This window comes from Bombus vosnesenskii, unplaced genomic scaffold, assembly GCF_011952255.1.
Source record: "Bombus vosnesenskii isolate JDL3184/JDL3185 unplaced genomic scaffold, Bvos_JDL3184-5_v1.1 scf7180000013294, whole genome shotgun sequence".
In the NCBI taxonomy this organism is placed as follows: Eukaryota; Metazoa; Arthropoda; class Insecta; order Hymenoptera; family Apidae; genus Bombus; species Bombus vosnesenskii.
In genome coordinates, this window is record NW_022882945.1 from 3,456,893 (window position 1) to 3,472,834 (window position 15,942).

At 34.5% G+C, this 15,942-nt stretch overlaps 1 protein-coding gene across 3 annotated transcripts in view; it reads right to left on the reverse strand.

Moving 5' to 3' along the window:
- The window catches only part of LOC117233017 (helix-loop-helix protein 11), a 152,895-nt gene that overhangs the window by 121,679 nt on the left and 15,274 nt on the right, over positions 1-15,942 (reverse strand). For 2 of the 3 annotated variants that reach the window (XR_004493253.1, XM_033492859.1), the window contains exon 2: positions 11,434-11,758. Coding sequence is in view for 2 of the 3 variants with exons in the window: in XM_033492859.1 (XP_033348750.1) it covers positions 11,434-11,758 (325 nt within the window). In the remaining variant the exon portion in view is untranslated. The remainder of the gene's footprint in view (positions 1-11,433; positions 11,759-15,942) is intronic. The other variant, XM_033492860.1, reaches the window with a different exon arrangement.

The following is a 15,942-nucleotide window of genomic DNA, read 5'->3' on the forward strand; positions in this document are numbered from 1 at the left end:
TTTCTAGTCACCTTTTCTCTACGTTTCGAGATACCCATAGTCTAGAGTGGTTGAGAGGACACGATACCTACGGCGTACGTCGTAACCCGATGAATGTCGAAGAACGACTGCAATTTTAAATATTCATACGCGTGACGAGCGTCGAAGCTCGGTTATACGAGCGTGCCTTCGACCACCTCCAACGGGGCAGTCGTAAAACGCGTACGCGTGTAACCCCTTAAAATCCTGTTGCGAGAAAGTATACACGCTTGTGCAATTCCTTTCAGCGACGCTTCAAACGAGAGTCTTCGCGTGCCTTCGAACCGCCCGACAATGCTTTCGGTCGGGAGACGCATTCATTAGCAACAAAGCGGAGAAAACCTATACAAAACCGTATATTATACTTATCTCTGTAATTAATTTAAGAAAAAGAAAAAAACAACCATCATTGGTAATTATTTTTCACCATAATGAAGTGATCATCATATATGTACATATATCGATATATACATATAAAGACATCTCATGTTACGATAAAAATTACACCAATTAAATAATACAGTTGAAGCTCTGTTTTTATTATTTATTTATTTATCATGAAAGCATCTAATGATTATAAATTTAATTGCACAATTTATTTCGTAAATTCAAACGTTACAAAATTAGAACCAGAACTATACGGTTTTCGATAAGGAGACACCATTAGAGAAAAGATATGCAATCTTAAAAATAATGTGAAAGTTAAAATTGCATAAAAATTCGCAGTTTAAGAATGACAGAACACTCGTTACACAATACTCGACAATACTCGTTGCAAGATTACCAATCAAAATACACGTGTTATCGGTTGTGTTTATCATCGTGAGAATAGAATAAGATGTCGAGATGGAGGACAACGAAGCAAAAGCAAGACATAAAAAAGAATGCGTGTCCCGGAGGAAACGTCTGTCGCAGATGTCTGTCCGCTATTGATGTAAATTACGAGTATAACTTTGCGGGCTCGAGACAGGAAGAAAATGCGTCCCGAGACGACTTGCAGTTGAACGTTCCGACATCGTGTAATGATTTGTGGCCTTCGTTATCCTGTGTTGTTACTACTATCCTTATCGTGGTTGTTTCGCCATGTCCAACTCAAAATGATTTTCGCCTAATCATGGTTTCGCTTATAGGGAAAATCGAGAGACGAATTTGTAAATAGTTACTGGAACACAGCTTCTTCGTAACGTAAACAAAGACGCAAATAAGTTCGTAGAATTTTTAGAATATAGCAACATAAAAGATACAGAATATAGGAGATATGGTAATGAAAATTATTTGTTGAGATACAATATTGTAAGTAGACTGCAGATACGTATGCAGATTTGTATTATTATTTATGAATATAAATAAAAAACTAGAACCTAGGTAGAAAATTATCTTGTCTACTAAATATTATGAGAAATACCATAAGTTGTTGTATATCATGTGCATTCTATACAATTTTTCATCTTGAAATTCCCTATAAGCGCATACAAATTCGCAGTCTAGTTATATGTTATGAAAATGGTATTCGAGTTAACACAAGGAACAAGGAAAAGATGAGAAACGTGGAGGGGGTAATAGGAAAAGAAGAATGAATAAAAAAACTACGAAGTAGAATGAAATGGCATTATCCATTAATTGCAACCACCGTATCTCTGACATCCGCGACTTTTACGAGTGAGCTGCACAGGAACGACAGAGCGCGGCGGCACGATTAAATCACGGGACATATTAAAAGTAATTAATGAAGTCCGACGAGAATCATTGTCTGTTTTGTCGCAGGATTCTTCTCCGCAAACGATCGTAACATTTCATTCCCAAGGAAATATATAGAAGAATGTTAACGGGAAACGAAGTATGCGAGAATTTTAAACATTAAAAAGTCGCGCTATTAAAATGTAAATGTGAAAAGGAAAAACTTTATTTTGAAAATTTAGATATCATTTCCAAAACATCGAAGGATATTTTCCTTAGTAAAAGTTTCCGCAGTAAAATTTAACAGAAGATTTATACGATTCTCAAGATTATTTATGCAAAGTTGGAATTTTTCAAGAAATCCATTGAGGTACTCGTTTCGCGTAAATCGCGTAGAGGAGAAAGTCGATGAAAATTCTCCCGTGCACGAAGCTGCGAAAATACAGGTGCAACAGTCGTTACGCACAATAGCGTCATTAGGGTAACTTATTACCGACAAATAGCACTACAATCGCTAGTCACGTTCTATAAATACGCACGGTGACTCCTAACTCTAAGGTGTGTCTGGGGACAGGTCATCGAGACAAAGACCTGCATCCACTTTCTTTCGATACGAGGAGCTAACGAAGTAGGAAAAAACCGAGTCAAAAACCTGCCCTATATTGTTCTATTGTTACGTTAATGACATATCTAAAATTTCAAAATTTCATATACTTTATTACCAAGCTAATTATTGCTGTATGAGACGATTTATTAATGTTAATAATTTGTAAAATATTGTTAACTAATTTAAAATATTATTATTAGCTAATAACGATTACCACAAATTTTATAATATATCGTAATTCCATTTTAGAACCCAATGGATATACCTGCATTTTCTATACAAAATGATCCTTTGTTACACCTGACCCGTAATTAACATCAGACACTTCTACTGAGCACCCTCTACATAAGTTTCACACGTTTTTATCGTATGTTCGCCGCACAATGCAACTCCACGCACGCTTTTAATAACTAGAACGATCTATTTTTCACGCTATTACGTGACAAAGCAAAGAGACCGATTTCTGTGCGCGCAACGCGCGTAAACGTGATTTACACGAGGTCTGCGAGAGAATTAATCATGAACGTAGTTTCTTGCGCTGGTCATGAATCGTACGAATAATTTAATCGACGTCAGTCGTGCAAACAGGTAGAACAATGCAAATCTAATACTAAATCTAAATCTAAATGAACAGCGACTTAATTTCGAGGTCAAATGATGTAACATTGTTAGTAAATTCTATGAAATTTCTCAAATTATTATGTGTTTCGCGAATAGATTGCATTGGATGTTTATACAAATATAAACGTATATTTAAATATAAATATAAATGTATATGAATTAGCTACAAAAAAAAGTAGAACTTAAGTATAAGGATTTGCATTTCACGCTTTTGTCGATATACTAAATACTTTAATATGATTTTCGATTCAGGATCAATTCAAAGACGTATACGTTTGTATCAAGTTTACAACGGAGCATAGAAGACAAGCGTAGTAAATCAATTACGAGTTCTATTCTTATCTGTTTATCTTACATGTTTAAAGCAATAATCTATATAAAATTTCTATAAATAATTTTGTCGCATTATATGGAATTCTAGAGTATTCACAACACGGATAACGTAACGACAACATCTTATAACCAGGCGACTTTTCCTCGTTAGATTATTATATTTTTACGTTTTGTTGTATCCACGAATAAATATATCGCAAAGGAAGCATACTGCGTATTTTAGTGCCGGTTGGTGAAGTTATACCACAAGCCGTTATACGAGACTGCGGCTTCGAGTTTCCTTCTGCATTCCTAGGTGACGAAGCGCATGCATATTTGTACCAACGACACGCTTCTAAACTACAAGGCCGGGGGGATACTTGAGAGACGCGATAATAATGCAATCACGGTGCTAATTTATTTCTACGGATGACTTAATTATACCGTTACTGCTCTCTGTTCGACACGTCACTTCCCCATATCAATCGCTGCAACCACATGTTGTCTGTTATATCTATACAGTGGCTCGCAAAAGCATGTACATATCTATGTACAATGAACATTACTATATAATGATTAATTAATATTTAAGTCACGACGATATTTTTAATTTTCTTCTTAGAAATACGCGGAATATCTGTTTCGTTGTTTTGTTTTTCCTCTTCTCTTTTGGACTTTGAAACGTGAAGAGAAAAAACGAAATTGTAATAGAAGCGCTAATAATGTTGAAATTAAACTTGTCAACTGGTGAGTGTTAAGTGGTTATACAGAGGAGGAGATTCGAGGTCAAGAGTTAAGATACGAATTGAACAAGAAATTTGATTTTTCTTCGTTGTTCCAACAAATAGAAGAATACATATAATATTTCTGGAAATTGTTTCGACGTAGTAAAATAGTCGAGTGATTGAATAACCTACTTACTACGGCGAAACGATTCGAATTTCAACCGCTCAGCTGTTCCTGCGATTCACACGTTATATCAACCTTTACAAAGTTGCTTTATTCATTACGATGTTATCTTATGGAAAGATTTCAGCTTCAAGGAAATAACAACTATAAAAGCGATTTATGTATAAGCTTTTCAACTTACGAAACTACAGAATCTCGATAGATTGTTATAAAAAGATTGATATTAAGCTAACTGAATTGTTTATATGCAAATCTAATGTTTTAATTAAAATTTATAGTAAAATCGTTAGTAACTTGTATACAAATGCTTATTTTTTCCACTTCGATTTCTTTGTTACAAGTTCCATATTTTGCGTAATATTATTAAGAATTGGGAATATGTGTATGTTTAAGCTTAGTATTACAGATAAGATGAGATATCTGTGTTTGGGATGGGAGTGTGAATGGGTGTGGATCTTTGGATATGATAGGTGTTCTAAATAAAGTATGTTAACGAAAGAGTTAAGAATATGTAAGCCAAGTATGTAAGCCTTTCCTGGTCTATGAAACCGAGAAGTCAATAAAATATATATATTAGAAACTGGGACACGAAATTCAACGTAAGACGAAACAAAATAATTCATGCTGCCGGTATCGTGGTCTGATTGTGAGTCGAAAATCCTGTGAAACTTTCTCTTCTGTTCGCTTGGGACACCTTGTAGAAAGCAACGGCTGTATCGGCTGCCACAGGTATATAGTATATACTGATGGCAAGACCTTTGTCGGTCGGCTTAACCAGAAAGAGGGACCGTAGGGAAGCTCGAGACAAAGGGACGAACAGGGTCCGAACCGATGGAAAGGGGAATTGCGGAGAGAAGAGTAAAATGACCCAGATGCTCCTGGGCCCATACGTTTTAGCTGGCGTTCGACTGAACCAGCTACACCATCATTCAGTTGGTACAGCAAGTTTGTTCCGACAATGAAAATAATTGCTTCCATCTTTTTTCTTCGATACTTGAACTAATATAAAATTTTATTGAATTTCAAACTATAGGATATTATATCATATCTTTTTTTATGTCAAAATCATGAATGTGTAAATTTTCATTTTTTGTTTTTTTTTTTAAATCAAAGAAATAAGTTGGATGTTTCTATACATGAAATATTTTGTTATATATGTTATATAAAATGTATGAATTTAAATAACATGAATAAATTTTGTATTAAATAAATTAAAAATTTTATTACGTTGTACGATGAAACATCCTGATATAAAGTATCAAATTATAATATTTAATGAATCAGATCGATTTCAATTATGTTGTAAATTATATTCACGAAAATATTAAATTGCTTAAATAACAATAAATTCAATACCAAAAACAAATTACTGAAAACAAATCTAAAAATAAAGAAAAAAGAAAAATCTCTAAAAATTTAAAAAGAAGTCTTCATATACCAAAGCCCACTTCTATAATGTGAATCCGCTTTTAATAATACATTTTCATTTCTCTTTTTTCTTCTTATATTTCCGAAACACCCTATGTAGTATGAAACGAAGCGTATCATTCGACACGGAGGATAGATTTTCAACGAAAGGATGACTCGCGAACCGAATGAATCGCTATTGCAAAACCGGCCAACGAAGTCGAAAAATATGTAGCGTACGCTCATGTGTATACAATCTTCCTTAAGGCGTGTACTCACCAGCGAACAGTTCGTGAACGATGTTTCCAAGAAGTTCGCAAGCATTTTATATTCGCTCAAAGTACCACTATGTTTCACGAATATATTTGCAAATAATATTCCTCAATTGGTATCGTTGAGTTACAGGTAACTCACAAGAATTTTGATTAAATATTGCATATAATTTTAGAATATCTTTCATTCTAATTTGTATTCGTCGTGTTTTTTCGTCTTAATATTATTTTTAATACATTTAAAATTAAATAATTTATAAAATTAAACACTATATATCCAAATACCTGAATATCCAAAGTACGTATAGTACTAGTTATAATACTTATTTCTAATATCTCTAATATCTACAATTTTCTTACTAAATCTTGTTAATTTATCAACTGAAAAACGATATATTTTATCGAATACGATATGTATAATGAATAAGAATTAAGAAATTGAAAGAATATAAAAAATTGTTCGTCAGTGGATACGCGCCTTTAGGTGCTGAAAAGTGTTAACATCTGCGGTGTATATAGAATGGATAAGGAAAAGTGCGGAGCGAAAAATGAGTGGCGAAAAAAGGTTAGGATACGCGACGCAGGCAACGACGCAAAGCAACTTATTGGACTCTGTGTGCAGCGGTAGTACTACCATTGCCACGAAACAAGCTGGAGAAGGAGAAACACGTGACGTCTGGGTTCCCGCCGTTCTTTCCTACCAAGCTGGAACGCGCTCACGTACGATCCAGATGCAGAGAAAGAACCACGGAAACAACGTACAAGGGAAAACATTGGAGAAGGAACTTCGTTGATGTAAAATTTTGCTTCTCATTTCTGTTTCCATGCTTTTCGCTTATCATAATAGTAATAAATCTATTATAATAAAATAAATAATTATTCTCTATATAAAGGTTCTCTATAAATAAGATTATTTTTACCATTTTGATTCTATTGTCAAAAGATCAGAAAATTCTTGTATTTCCTCGCGAGGGAAAATTTATCAACAGGCGTAAAAAATGAAGCGTGACGACCAAGAGCCGATGGTTACCAGTATTAATCAGGCAGTTTCAATGCAAATACGTTCGAGGGCTGTATTACATGCGAGATCGATCTCGTGCGGTACAAAAGCACGATTATGCGTGCGAAACAACCCCGACCCACGCACGCACAACACACATAACCGCGGGAGGCACGATGCAAGTTTCGTTAAAAGGCTCACGAACAGAGAGAGGAGAGCGGTTTATTTTTATTTTCGTCTGGCGAGTGCTAAATGAAAATGGGTCGAGGCGTCTGTGCTCATTTGCGCTCCTTCATTTTTACTTCTTCTTTTCCAAAGTGCCGCTGTGCTGCTGCCGTTACAAAAGACGCGACACTTCTCGAGACTACGCGATTACGCCTATGTCATCGCCTGTTCCTTTCTTTTATTTCCAAAGAACTGGTGATTGCTTGGTAGTATAACAGAATTTTAACGTGATTTTCCCATAAAAAGCAGAAATGTGATTTGCTGTAATCTTAATTTTAAAAAATCATGGATTTAATGGTTAACAAGAAGTAAGTTCTCCAGAGTATTGTATCCTATGGTCGCTGTCGCGTGTAACGAGCAAAAAGTTCCACATCGGCAAAAAAGAGATGGGTTCGTATTTGGACATTGGTCTCGTCAATATTCGCTATGTAGCGAAAGGGAGTTAAATCACCAAGTATATATATACACTACCAATAACTCCATTTATTTCTATAATATATTCCAATTAATTATTTATAAAATTCTAAATAAATCCACCAAAATATTAATCTTCGTTAAAGCTTTTACAAAATATTCTGACACGATAAAATTTATTTTTAAAAATTAATACATTATAGAATAAAACGTTACAGAGATCTTTTTTGTTAAAGAGGTTCGTTATCCTCATCTCATTTAAAATTGGCAAACTGTAACTAAGATAGAGAAGATTCTTCCAAATTGATAGACAAACATTATCATGACTCGTCATAGTATGTTTTAATATTTAAAGCCGGTGAACACTTCAACGAATCGTACATTTAATTTTCATACAACGCTGATAAGCGTTCTACATAAATAACTTAAATATCATATCATATCTATTGATTCCACAACGTAGTAATTATTGGTTTTGAGCATTAGTTTATCATTAATTTATATAGTTTAGTAAAATTCGTATTATCAATGCATGTACTATTAATAAAAATTGATCAAAGCGTCATATATTTATGAACAGCAGCGTATAATGTAGTTTTTAGTGGGCCAGGGTTCCAGCAAATTTCGTCGACCAAGCTTGGCCTTCGTCGTATAGAGTAAGAGAAAGAAGAATAAAGAAAAGATGGAGGCAAGCGAGGCCAAATACAAGGAAAAAGATAAAAAGGGTGAAGCATGGAGAGGGGGAGGGGAAGAGCAAGCGGCGAAAAAGAAAGGAAAGAGTAAAAGAACAAAAGGAACAGGGCGATCTCCTTAAGAGAAATGCGTGGGAATTGAACCATGTGGCCCGAGGACTGGTTCGCGAAATATCGTATTGCGAAAGTACGCGCTTACACACAGACACCAAGAAGTTGTATGTAGGTACATAGCCTACGTGAAAAGTAGCGGGAAACTGCTATTTTTCTATCTATGGCAATCTTGGCTTCTATTTAGTAGAATAGTAAAATTAATTTGATCATAAATTTAGATATTCTTATTTTGTTTGCGTTTTGTTGTTGTAAAGAATATTTGAAGAGTACTTTATTTGAAGATTATTTACGTCTTGTTATAAAAGACATTATGTCTCTTCTTTTGAGACATGATTTTTCTATAATACTCATTTTTAATTTGTAATTGTAACTTTTTAAACAAAAGAATTCTTTACGAACGTCAGTACTATCAATTAGAACCTCGTGATATCCGCGTGACTCGTAGCCACTGCTGTGAATTAACAGCTGATTTTGCACGTAAATACGTGGATATCCGTGTATACGTATTACACACGTCGCATTCAGATATCGTCCATGTATCACGTAACCTACCAACGAGTAGGTAAATTGCTTACAGATAAACGTAAAATTTACGCAATTGCAGATTTCGTGGACAGATTATTCACGACTGTTTATGAGAATCGTTTCGTTAAGCTCGTTAAGATATTAGATATCAAAGAGACTTTAACATTCAAGATAAAGCGTAAAGTGTAAACATTAAAGATTAAAGTAAAAAGTATTTTAGCTAACTAACTTTAAAATTTATAATTCGTAGCAAAAAGTGTGTCAATAGAAGATTTAATACACAATTGAACATTCCCCTCAAAACATATTCCAACTTTTCAACAAAATCCATAATAGTACTATAAAAAGTTAATATTTATCTCTACCACATCCCAAGTTTTCAATATCCCTAATCAAATACCAACTACACATACAATGAAGGGATAGCTAGGAGCATTGGTCAACGCGTATCTCCAATTAAACGATAACAGGCGTCAGCTGATATTCGCAACGTCATAGAGAAGCAACCGTATAAGGGCAAACTAAAGCGGTCAGTGTCACACTGTGTTGGACTATTGACGAGACGAACGATTAAAGCCACCGACATGACTAGGCATACATACACACGAAAGCCGGACAGAATCTAGTTTAACGGCGTGGGATCGGACGACGACTTTCACATGCTAAAATTAGTCGAACAACGCCGAGGCGACAATTCGTAAAAGCTTGCCGCTTGCCCCGAAGCCACACACCATTCGTTGCGTAATATTCCTTCCTCTACGTTCGCGCGAGAGAACGATTCAGCTTCATTGGTGAATTCACTTTACCAAAGCGAAACAGGTTACCGTTTCCGTTCCACGTGTTAACCTTAGTAGAAACATCCTATTAAGAACCACGTAGCATCAGCACGGCGGCGAAATATTATCATTGTAATATATTTTATTCGGGGAATTAACGGCTTCTAACGAGATCGTAATTATTTGAAAATATATTACAAATTATATTTTATTATGTATTTTTCTTTTCGTATTTTATAGCTGGAAAATTATTATATAGCAGACTGAAAATAAAGATTTTGAGAATTTCTTAAATAAGAGTTATTATTCAGTTAGGTTATAATCACATATATTCTCTTTTGCATCTTCTTCATTTTCGTGATCTAAAAAAATATATGAATTTTTCATAACAATAAATATAGAACACTATGAAAACGACATTTATTCTCAATTTGTTACTAATTTTCGAAGTCAGCTTTTAATTGATAGTATACGTTTCATGTGAATTCAACTATGTTTAATTAAATTGTACTATGAATTTGCTGCTCGGTTTAGAGGGTAGGTTTTAATTCATAGTGTGATATATTTAATCTGATTGAGTGCAGTAAATAATGATATTGAAAGTGCCGAAAAGATTGACAAAATTTTACATCTCAAGAACGCAATATTCACATAGCAATGAATGAAAGAGTAGGTCGGATGAATGAAGTGTTGCAGAGTGGTACTATTGAACAACCGTACACCACTCATGCGACATTGTGGCTACCGCCAGTCTGGAGCACGTGCAAAAGGTGCGGCATAAGAATAATTTTTTGTACGCATTGCACATTTTGCACTATTTCAATCGGATTATTTAATTCGATATAATCAAATGTTACTTTAAAATTAATTATGAAGAAATGAAAGAAAATGATGAATATGTAGATGAGGACCACAAGAAAAAATATGATAAATCTATTTTTATTTTTTTTTCTGATTTTAATATGTATATTAATATTAAACAGTAGAAAATAATTAGGTCTAAATTTACGAAAGAAACGAATAATTTTATAAATATTGTAAACTTAATCTCGCAAGAAATGTCCAACATTTTTCAAATATTAAGAAGACCAGTAAATATACATATTTTATCCTAGAACTAAATAAAACTATACTTTGGTGTTAATCGACGGTGTAGTAAAATTTTAGAATAAAATTTTCGTGTCAAAAAACGTTAAGGCAATTTACCATAATTTTTCTTGATGATCTTCACTAATCTAATACAACATTTTCCTTTTGATACGTGCAAGTGATGACTAACCGTGTACTGACTACGATTGATTGAAGAAATCAACCCTTTGAATTCATTCAACAATATAGCGCTATCATCTATTTAAAAATGACTAGGCCTAAAAAGAAACTAACCTTAGATATCAAACGCACGCATTCAACTAGCACTACGAATTCAAAGAGTCAATCTGTGTGATGACTAGATGAATTATGGGAATTAAATTCTTCCTCCAGCACAGGTAACTTATTGGAGGAAGTAAATAATGTCGCTTTCGATAAGACAAAGCGTCTAAAACTAATGATGTAGTATGATACGCTTGTCTCAAAAAAACTTTCATCGACCGATTTTTCGAAAAACCTACAAGAGTATCCTATATTCACTTTTTTTTTTTTTTTTTTTTTTTTTTTTTTTTTTTGTTCACACATCACAGCTAGCTTGATTTCGATGAAGGTTTCGAGTTTTTATTTCTCATGCCAAATTTCTTTCTCGTAAAATTGATATGTTGCATTTCAAGCGTGAAAACAATGGTTCTTTGTACAAGGATGGTTCCGCACACTAATTCTTTGTAAGTTAAAAAAAAGTAAGGGGAAAAGAAGATAAAAATATAAGACTTACCTTAGAAAGTTTCTCGCCCTCATGATGTGGCAACAACGTCCTTAGAGATTGGAAACCGGCGTTAATACTTTGCATCCGACGTCGTTCATTGCTGTTGGCGATTTCTCGCCGCATACGCTTCTCCTGCTCCATATGGCTTCGCGGTGTAACGCGGCCGACGTTGCTGGTACTATTTCCGTTGCTCAACGCAACGTTCTGACCAGCAACACGGCGAGATACTGCGCCGTTGCTTTTCGATTGCTGTTGCTGTTGCTCCTGCGAATCAGCGACCTCGGCGACCGTCACGCTCGTGGTCACCGAGCCCTCCTCTATTGTTCCAATGCTTCTGCCAAATAAAAATCATACGTTCTTAATATTTATTGACCATTTATTTGCTTTTGTGAGTGTTAACACTAAACTCATTCTGACTTCTTTAACCCTTTTCTTATGGGAAACTTTTGCTAATTTTTAGCTTCATCGATACAAGAATTAAGTATTTATATCGTCTTTCTTAATGTTATTTTAAATACATTACTATAAATTAAACTTATACTATAAAATAAGATGAGATTATAGTAGGAAAATCCTGTTGTATGAATGGAAAGTCATAAGAAAAAATCTGCAAACTCCTCTTATATTAAATACTGGATTTCATGTTTATTGCTGAAAAAGGATCGAAAAGTGATTCTCTTCCAACTAAACATTCGAAAAGAATAATACGAAAGATTGACATTGAAATACGTGGTAAACGTAGAAATCTATACCGTTGGATAATAAAAAGTATTTGAAAAGCCTGGTTGTACAAGGGAAAAAACGAATACGCGAAGAATAATTTCATGTAGCGCTGACGACATTGCGTGCAGTCTAGAGCCTTTGAAAACTGTAACCACAGAACGACAATGCTGTCTCGCTTCATTGACCGCGAATTTAACTGTCGATAAGTCGTGGCTGCTATGTAGTTTCTGTGAAACAAACAGCACGACGCTTTCAATTTCCTTAAAAGCCCTTATATCCAGACAAACAGCCGTTTTTATATTTCTGTCTGCACATTCATTTCTCTGCTTTTCTTCTCTCTCTCTCTCTCTCTCTCTCTTTCTGTCTCTCTCTATCTCTTATCTGCTTGTAAATCAAATATTTAGAGCCACCACAAAACTCGACGAAACGTGGACGTCATATGGGGTGCACATAGAAAGTGATATACCCAAGTCCGTGTCAGTGTCCTCTCTTTCATTTCGTCTCTTTGATTTTCGGTTATCTCTTTGCTGGCTACGACGAAATGCTTTTCGAGAGTCTGCAATCTACACTTGAAACGAATGTGTTCAGTGATTCTTCTCTTTAGTTTTGTGACAATTTATTGAAACTTTATTGCGTCTGAAGTTCCCGCATAATTTATTCACAATAAAAATTATCTTTGTTTCGTATTTTAATACTCTGGTATTGAGCCATTGGGGATCATAGGAATTTAGGATTAGATTGCTTAATCTCGAAATCGTTCATTTAATTTAACTTTATTGCGAATCTCTATCACGGGAAACGTGAAATACGAAATAAAACTACGTACTCCAAATTTTAGTAATCTAACATAAATTAGTATTATAACCATCCAGTATTCCAGTGATACTATTTGAGGGTCCGCTTTAATTTCGCGAATATTGCAATCTAAAAACGCGAAACTCTGTTGAAAATATTGTAAATACTTGTACAACTGAAACAAACTTCCTATAAGCTTTCGAAAATCCAATAAAAAAAAATAAAATATAATGGCAAGAAAAAAAAAGATCAAACAAAAACAAACAATAGTTGCATCTGATTCCAAATACGAGATTCACGAAACCTCAGAGAAGGAAGAGAAGGTACGCATTTGTGGAAGATTAACAGTTGAACTAAACGGTGTGCCATTACAGGAACGGATGTAATGAATAGTTTAGAAATGAAGAGGAGATGGGAATGTTTCTCTGGTCGGTAATGTTGGTGGTGAAGAGAAAAGAAGAAGAAGAGAGATGGGAAATGGGTGGCGCGTCTGCCGCTAGGAAACATCTGGTAAAATTACACGGAGGCGCGGCGGAGACGATAGGGAGAAAGAGAAAAGAGGGAAAAGATCGGGATAGCGGATGTGAGATGAGTCAGCAGGGAAAGACCGTGACCTTGTGCCCTGCTCTCTGAAACATTCGTTCAACGCGTGCCGATAATAGCACCACAATATATCCATATGTATATAATATACTTACATATAGGACATACGTATTTCGTATTATACGAATGATTTATTTGATTTTGTGGAAATTGAAGAATCGATTCGCTAAATGAGAAACGGCTATGCGTATTTGCATTTGTATTCGATATTTTAGCGCTGATTTTTTAACAATCCGTTTAAATTCCTATTTCGTTGTTCATTAATCGAAGTAACAAAAGATTAATTTAGCAATATTTGATGGATTTTACAGATGGGAACTATTTTAGTTGATTTACATTATTATGATTGAAATTGCTAAAATTACCATCAAATAATCGGAATGGAATTTAAAGAGAAACATAATAGTATATACAAGAGACATTATAGATGAGGAAATTTTAAAATTAACCAAAGTGTACACTGAAATTGAAGCTAAAATTTCGAAGAATCTTGACAAGAACTATTCGAATCATTAATAGCAATCTAATTTCTCTGGGAAATATGAAAACATAAAAACCAACAAATTTTAAAGACAAACACGCTATACGGCGAAACTTGCAGATTCTAGGAATTTGAAGAAGGAACTGTATGAATGAACGGCTGGTGAAGTCATCGTACTTCCTGCAGGATATGCAATAATAACACGTGGTCCACGCAGCAGAATTCCACATGGCATTCTCCCATCGAGTGGTTACATTAGATCAGCTGGTACGCCGACGGCTTACTGGCTGGATGGTTGGCTGCTGTGACGTCAGCTCGTTCGTCGGATACCCGCTGAGTTCACTCGGATCAGTCCCGTAGAAGTAGGTCGACTAAGTAGGTGGCTACCTTCCTTTTCATCACAGACCTTTATATGTATATATATACACATATAGAGGTCTATATACTATATATCTATATACAGACACATTTCTAACGTGTAGGTCGTGAGCTGATTTTGGGTGGGTAGAGTCAAATATTAGGTACAATATGAGATCTTACATAGTACATGCTTTTAAGAGGATTACACTCATTGAGAAACGTCGGATGAATAATTCAAAGTCGATTCAGTTGAAGATCACGTGAAAATTACTATCTTTGTCTAGTTTTTCCCAGCTCGCGGATCTATATCACATCAATTTTGAATTGCTTATCAATCAACTCTCGACAGCAATTAGATACACTTTATGTAATCTTCAAGTGGATCGTGAAAAATTACGGGTTAAAATTAAAATTACAATCGTTGTATACGTATGTAAGACTATTATCAGGCTAAATTTTAATAAATGTATCCGATGATCCGTTGTTAGTCACAAACGCCATTTTCGTTTGGAAAGAATGTCAGTTCAAATGGAAAAATCATACCATCTACTTCAGAGTTTACGATGCTTTCGAAATCGTTGAGTAAGATAGGCCTACTCTTTCGAGTTCACGATAAACATTCTCCATGGAGCTGGAGTTTATCGTGTCCCACGTGTTCGTCGAATAGGTGTTCGTATCGTATCAGATAGCACTAACGACGTTGAACCTCAGAGGTAGAACATTAGAAGCTTCTGCATTTATATGCATACTTGACTTTCAAATTGAATACTGGATCTGTAGATTCATCTAGTAAGAATTACAAAATTCGAATTTGTATTAATGTAAGACGAGCGATCTCGAAACCAAATTCGAAAATTCGAATGCATAATTAAGAAAAAGCACTTTGAAAATGTACATTCAACTTATTCAAGATATGTAACACGCGCTGTAACATGCTAGTTTAAATGCTTGAATGATATTGTAACTAGAAAATACTGGATTACTTTGATACAGAATTTAAATATTGTTGTATACGTCTATATTGCGGTAATATCTCAAGATTGTTTAAAGAGATGTATTTTTATACTAAGTATCTTATAAGTCATAGTTACTAATAATTAATAATCATCAGTAGAATTCATAAACACAAATAATGAGCAACTTGTGGTACATTCATACTATAAATATTCTCTGAACGAAACATACATAGTCCTTGGATTATTTTTTTGCTACAAATATAATCATTTTCTCGTTCAGTTTTCCTCGTATTATCAATTACGTATCACTACTTCCTTTAAACTTATTTATCGAATTGACTCCAATGGTTACTTATTTTTCTTATTATACAAACTGAATTACACAAACTGAAAATATACAGGGTGGTCCATGATTGGTGGTACAATTGGGTACCGGGTGATCCTACGAGAAAAAAGTAAGGCGAAGGTAGAGAATAAAATTCTTTCATATGACGTCTCGTTTCCGAGAAAATCGAGTTTGAATATTTGACAAGTATACTTAAACTTAGCTAATTCCAGACTGAACAAGAGTAAATAATCGATCGGAGCTAAACTACGTAT